Here is a 6,730-nt window from a genome sequence, read left to right as displayed (position 1 = left end):
GCAGCACAGAGGCCATCATGGGCCTCACACCACATCCTTGCAGGGGAGAGCGTGCCAGTGCTGAAGACGGCCCTGCCCGAGGGGCCAGTGCCCTACGGCCCGGAGACCCACCGGCGGCACACACTCTTCTGCGGGACCCTCGTCTTGCAGGCCCGGGCCTTCGTAGGACCCCACGTCCTGGCCGTGGTGACCCGAACAGGTAGGAGTCAGGGAAGCAGGGAGGGTGCTGGGCCCAGCACCTGGAAGAGAGGCCTGTGCATGCACCACCCTCTTCATTCAGGGAACGTGGGGCAGGGAGGACCCACCTCTGCCGCTGCCCTGCTTGGGGTTGGCTGGAGCGGGAGGGATGTGGCGAGCAGGAAAGAGCCCCCTCCCCAGCCCCCAGGTTTCAGTTACCTGCCTTCAGCCACGGCCTGAAAATAGTAAGTGGAAAGTTCCAGAAATGAACAGTTGTTTAGTTTTAAGTTGCACGCTGTTCTGAGTAGCATGATAAAATCTCACACAATCCCACTCTGTCCCACCGGAGACGTAAGCTTCCCTTTGCCCAGCATATTCATGCCTGGTACTCCACCCGCCCAGTAGTCACTTCGCCGACTCGGTTACCAGATTGGCTGTCGAGGTATCACAGTGCTTGTGTTCAGGAAACCCTTATTTTCTTAATAATGACCCCAAAGTATGAGAGTAGTGATGCTGGCAATTCAGGTATGACAGAGAGAAGCCGTAAAGCGCGGCCTTTAAGTGAAAAGGTGAGTACCTACGGGAGGAAACAGTATATATAGGGTGCGTTACCATCACGGTTTCAGGCACCCACTGGGGGTCTTGGAACACGTCCCTTTCAGATAAGGGGGGACTACTGTGCAACTTCAGCAGGTTCTCACTACCTGGGAATGAGACCCAAAGTCACCAGATCGGACTTACTAATTGAGTTTTTACTAAACTCTACAAGGGCTGGACAAGGCCTGTGGGCTGTCATGTGTGACCTCAACTGGGTAACTTTTAACCCTGGAGCATTATGCCTTACAACCCCAGCGCTGCAGGTGGGATGGGTAGGGATTGAGGAAACACATCTTGACCTTCAGCATCCCCTGCCTCAGTTTCCCCATCTCCTCACAGGGTTCTGCACGGCTAAAGGGGGGCTGGTGAGCTCCATCTTGCATCCCCGGCCCATCAACTTCAAGTTCTACAAACACAGCATGAAGTTTGTGGCTGCCCTGTCTGTCCTGGGTGAGTGTACCCTGTGCCCCACTCTGCCGTGGTCCCCAAGGCCCCAGCCTAAACCCCGCTGAGTCCCTCCCTTGCTGTCTCCCCAGCTCTCCTCGGCACCATCTACAGCATCTTCATCCTCCACCGAAACCGGGTAAGCCTGGGGGCTGGCTGGGTGGGGGCTGCCAGTAGGAGTCCAGGGCCCATCCAGTCCGGCCCTTGGCATTCACGGTGCCCCCTGCCAGGTGCCTGTGAACGAGATCGTGATCCGGGCTCTGGACCTGGTGACGGTGGTGGTGCCGCCCGCCCTGCCAGCCGCCATGACCGTGTGCACGCTCTACGCCCAGAGCCGGCTGCGGAGCCGGGGCATCTTCTGCATCCACCCGCTGCGCATCAACCTGGGGGGCAAGCTCCGGCTGGTGTGCTTCGACAAGGTGGGGGCCGTGGGCGGGGCACAGGCAGGCATCACGGCCAGGCCTCCCCACCTGCAGTCTTCACTCAGCAGCGTTGGCCGAGGGCCTGCTGGATGCCAGGCCCTGTCCTGGGGTGGAAACACAAATGTCTGAGATCATTAATTCATTTGTTTGAGAGCCCCTGAGGGCCTACTGTGCTCCCAGTACTACTGGGGACCCATCAGTGACCCGCAGAGATGGACATGGGTATGGGTATGTGTGTGTGCGCACGCGCGCCTACTCCCCTCACAGCAAGTGAGCCAGGGAGCACAGAGAGCCACCGGTGTGATGGGTTTTAGGAAGGAAGTGAATGGGGTACATGATGGGCGGTACATGGGGGTCACTCTCTTAGAGAGGGCAGTCAAAGAGCAGGTCCCTGGGTGACCTCAGGGAGGGGTGAACCGCACAGATGTGGCAGGACAGGGGTGGGGTGTAGGGGCAGTTGGGAAGGAACCAATGTGGCTCCTTGGAGGAATAGGCCATGTGCTTGGGGCCCCGGGAGCAGTGGGGAGATGCTGTTCTGGGGGCAGGGGAGCCATGAGAGTTTTGAGTGGAAAGGGTGGTGCATGATCAGATTCTCAGAGTCCCCAGGCTAGACGAGGAGCCAGGCAGGTAACCGATGGAAGTGTAGGAAATGCAGGCCTTCTTTTATTCATTCGTTTGTCCATTCATTCATTCAACAATTACACTGACCAGACCTTCTCCCTGGTACTGCAGTGAGCAATTGACGGGGTAGCAAAGAGGCTGTGGGTGGGAGCCCAAAGCCAGGACACCTGACCCAACCGTAGGATTAAGGAAGGCTTCCTGGAGGAAATGATGCTGATGAAACAGCAGGGGCTGGGGAGGGCCGATCAGCACAGGGATCCAAATGTGCAAAGGCCCAGAGATGAGAGAGGACCTCTTCTGGCTCCAGCTCTGGCTCCTGGGCTCCCATGGGACCCACCTGGCCTGGGGTGTGGGCGCCCAACCCAGCAGGGCACAGCTCATCCCAGGCCTCACCACCGGGCTGCCCCCTTGCCCCCTGCAGACAGGCACCCTCACTGAGGATGGCTTGGATGTGATGGGTGTGGTGCCCCTGCAAGGGCAGGCCTTCCTGCCACTGGTCCCAGAGCCCCGCCGCCTGCCCATGGGGCCCCTGCTCCGAGCACTGGCCACCTGCCACGGCCTCAGCCGGCTCCAGGACACCCCAGTGGGCGACCCTATGGACCTCAAGATGGTGGAATCTACTGGCTGGGTGAGGAGGCCAAACAGGGTGGCTGGGCCCTAGGTAAGCCCACCTGGTCTTCATTCTAGGACTTGCAGGGTGGTCTCGGTTGTGCCATCATCAGTGGTAACAATGGCCAAGGTCACGTGCTCAGCACCTACTATGTGCCAGCACCTACTATGTGCCAGCACGCTGTTGTAGCTGTTGTCCATCTCTTCACGTACTCCTCCCTGTGGCCCCAGGAAGGAAGCCTAAAGCTGCTTCACAGGGAGGAAGCTGAGGCTGAGGGAGATTTGCAATAGCTTGTCCAACGTCACCAGCAGCTTTTAAGTGGCAACGCCAGAGTTTGCACTTGGGTCCACCTGACCCCAAAGCCCACATTCTTCTGTTCTATCCAGTCTCACGTTAAGGAAGTCTTTCATAAGTCTGACTGAATCTCTCCTGCTGCCTCTCTCCACGGGCCAAGGATCGGCTGCCCCAGGCCCTCTGATGCCAACCTCTCTGCCTGCCTCCCAGGTCCTGGAGGAGGGGCCGGCTGCAGACTCGGCCTTTGGGTCCCAGGTGTTGGCAGTGATGAGACCTCCAGTTCAGGAGCCCCAGTTGCAGGGCATGGTGAGCTGAGGGTGTGCCTGTGGGGTGGGAGGGGAGGGCTCCACAGGCCAGCCCCTCAGCTGCCCCTCCAACCCTGCAGGAGGAGCCCCCGGTGCCCGTCAGCATCCTCGGCCGCTTTCCCTTCTCATCATCCCTGCAGCGCATGAACGTGGTGGTGGTGTGGCCAGGGGCTGCTCAGCCAGAGGCCTATGTCAAAGGCTCCCCTGAGCTGGTGGCAGGCCTCTGCGACCCCAAGACAGGTGAAGGGTCCACTGGTCGGCCTTGGCACAGAATGGGGTGGGCGCCCAGCCTCTGTCCCTGCATTCCCCTTCTTGTCCCAGTGACTTCTGCCTCTGCCTGGCAGTGCCCGACAACTTCGCCCAGATGCTGCAGAGCTACACGGCCACCGGCTACCGCGTCGTGGCCCTCGCCGGCAAACCACTGCCCATCCCACCCAGCCTGGAGGCAGCTCAGCAACTGACCAGGTGGACCCTGGACATCAAGCCTCAGGCGTGGGCAAAGGGAGGCCTGGTGCAGGCAGAGCCCAGAGCTGGGGGAGGGGCCTCGTTCACTGCGTGACCTCTGACCCCACCCTGCAGGGACACGGTGGAGCAGGAGCTGAGTCTCCTGGGGCTGTTGGTCATGAGGAATCTGCTGAAGCCACAGACCACATCAGTCATCCAGGCTCTGCGGGGGACCTGCATCCGCACTGTCATGGTGACAGGTACCAGCGGGGCCCGGGTAGGCAGGCTGCCCCCTCCTGGGCAAACAGATACCTAGTGGCACTTCCGGGGGCACATGTCATGGATCTTTATACAGTGTCCCTCCCACCTGGTCATTGTCACCCCATCTGACAGACGAGGAAGGTGAGGCCCAGAGGGCCCAGGGGTGGTGTGGGGCAGCCTGGGCTTCACCCCCACGGCTCACCTGCTGGGTGGCCTCTCCAAGGTCTAGTTTCCACCTCTGAGAAATGGGGGAAATGACAAAGGTGGTGACAGTGTCGTGGAGCAAAAAAAGCAAGATTCTAGTCAGGTGGCATGGAGGAGCCCAATGGGTCTGTTTCCTCCTGTTCCCCCGTCACCTCCCACACACGCTCTTCCCAGCAAGTCCCACGGCACTAAGCAGTGTGTGTGGAACTCACACCCAGGCCCCCAGTTTCTAAGACCTTTGACGCCTAATTCTATAGACAAGAAAACCGAGGTTCACGAACATTGATAACCTGTCCAGCCTCGATGTTCCCATCCGCGAGTGGCAGGAGAGTGAGGGTGGCCCCTGGCAAGCAGCTGGACCCTGACCTGCCCCATGCCCTCCAGGGGACAACCTGCAGACAGCCGTCACTGTGGCCCAGAGCTGCGGCATGGTGGGCCCCCAGGAGCGTCTGGTCATCGTCCACGCCACTGCCCCTGAGCGGGGCCAGCCTGCCTCCCTCGAGCTCCTGCCCGTGGAGTCCTCAGTGGCTGTGAACGGGGCTAAGGTGAGGTTGGCCCAGAGTTCCTGCCGCATACCCAGCTGGTGACCTCACCCCTGTCACCTGACCTGCCCAGCAATCGGGGTGGGGGGGACAGGGGAGCTGAGCTGAGCTTCCTGGGCCCCTAGGATCCTGACCAGGTCGCAAGCTACACCGCGGAGCCAGACCCCCGATCCAGCCACCTGGCCCTCAGCGGGTCCACCTTTGCTGTGCTTAAGAAGCACTTCCCCAGGCTACTCCCCAAGGTAGGGCTTTCCCTCCCGCACCCCTCCACCTCCCTGGCCACCCCCCACCTCCCGCTGCTCTGCTCCTTCCTCTTGGCTCCCCCACCCCCATCCTGTGGCTGCCTCAGCCCCCCTCCCCCTTGTGCTCCCAGGTCCTGGTTCAGGGCACCATCTTTGCCCGTATGGCTCCTGAGCAGAAGACAGAGCTGGTGTGTGAGCTGCAGAAGCTTCAGTGAGTGCACATGGGGGAGGGAGAGGGGGCACATGCTGGTCCAGGAGCCCCTGCCTCCTACCTCAGGGGTCAGAGAGAACCCATGCAGGCTCCTGTGGCTATCAAGCCAAAGTCGTCATTGCACCCATTTACTGAGCACCTACTATGCACCAGGCACCATGCAGGCAGTAGGGACCCAGCCATCCCCGTGTTCTCCCAGCAAGCCCGGGAGGCACCTCACAGGCTCAGAGCCAGCTCGTGAATTCAGGCCAAGCCTGCCCACCCCTCCGTGTCAGGTACTGTGTGGGCATGTGCGGGGACGGCGCCAATGACTGTGGGGCCCTGAAGGCAGCAGACGTGGGCATCTCACTCTCCCAGGCTGAAGCCTCGGTGGTCTCGCCCTTCACCTCGAGCATGGCCAGCATTGAGTGTGTGCCCATGGTCATCAGGTGAGGCGAGCAGGGGCCCGTGGGCGAGGGCTGGCCCATCAGCCAGCCCAGGCGCCCTAATGTCCATACCCTGCTCCCCAGGGAAGGCCGCTGTTCCCTCGACACGTCCTTCAGCGTCTTCAAGTACATGGCCCTGTACAGCCTGACCCAGTTCATCTCCGTGCTGATCCTCTACACGGTGGGCATCTGCAGAGCTCCGTGCACAGAGCTGTGCCTGAGAGCAGGCCCCGAGCCAGGCCCAGGGAGAGGGACACTCAGGGGAATGGTTAGGGGCCCGGCCGGTTCTGGAATAGATGGTGTGGCCAGGCTGGTGTGCGAGGGTGAAAGCACAGAGCCTGTGGGCCCTCGGAAACTGGAGAGTGGTTCTGCCCTCCTGGAGCTCCCCCAAGGGACACTGAGGCAGAGCCCAGGCCCGGGAAGGAGGTGGAGGCGGGTGTGGGACAGAGCCCAGGCCCCTGCCCTTTCTCGTGTTTCCCCATCAGGGGCATCTCAGCTCCTCTCTGAGCACAGGCCATGCCCCTGTGGAAGCCATGCTGCAGCGGGTCCTTAGTGTCTGGGGTCTGCCCCGTGTCCACCTGAAGCCCGGGGCTTTCTGTGGGCAGGAACCGTGCCCTCCCCTAACCCAGTGCTCCACGAGGCAGGGCCTCAGTCTCCCCGAGGCCAGGATTTCCCTGTGAGTAGGGGAACCTGCCCATCAGTTCAGGCCTCGCAAAGTCAGCAGAGATGGGAGAGGGGCTCCCTAAGGGCAAGGCTATGCCTCCCGTGGGACTAGCCGCTACCTTTCCTTCTGTCCTTCCTCCCACAGATCAACACCAACCTGGGCGACGTGCAGTTCTTGGCCATTGACCTGGTCATCACCACCACGGTGGCCGTGCTCATGAGCCGCACGGGGCCGGCACTGGTACTGGGGCGGGCGCGGCCGCCGGGG

General features: G+C 61.2%; 1 protein-coding gene across 1 annotated transcript in view; it reads left to right on the top strand.

Annotated features, from left to right (window-relative positions):
* Positions 1–6,730, top strand: part of ATP13A2 (ATPase type 13A2) — a 12,601-nt gene that overhangs the window by 4,748 nt on the left and 1,123 nt on the right. The window contains 15 exon segments of the mRNA XM_005858734.2: positions 44–199; positions 1,114–1,224; positions 1,311–1,357; positions 1,449–1,637; positions 2,683–2,889; positions 3,376–3,471; positions 3,551–3,710; positions 3,815–3,935; positions 4,050–4,174; positions 4,764–4,924; positions 5,047–5,163; positions 5,295–5,374; positions 5,650–5,802; positions 5,884–5,980; positions 6,608–6,730. The exon segment at positions 6,608–6,730 is cut by the window's right edge and continues 42 nt beyond it. Coding sequence (XP_005858796.1) covers positions 44–199; positions 1,114–1,224; positions 1,311–1,357; positions 1,449–1,637; positions 2,683–2,889; positions 3,376–3,471; positions 3,551–3,710; positions 3,815–3,935; positions 4,050–4,174; positions 4,764–4,924; positions 5,047–5,163; positions 5,295–5,374; positions 5,650–5,802; positions 5,884–5,980; positions 6,608–6,730 — 1,943 coding nt within the window.

The sequence above is a fragment of the Myotis brandtii genome, unplaced genomic scaffold (assembly GCF_000412655.1).
Source record: "Myotis brandtii unplaced genomic scaffold, ASM41265v1 scaffold1204, whole genome shotgun sequence".
In the NCBI taxonomy this organism is placed as follows: domain Eukaryota; kingdom Metazoa; phylum Chordata; class Mammalia; order Chiroptera; family Vespertilionidae; genus Myotis; species Myotis brandtii.
This window is presented reverse-complemented; position numbering and strand designations above follow the sequence as displayed.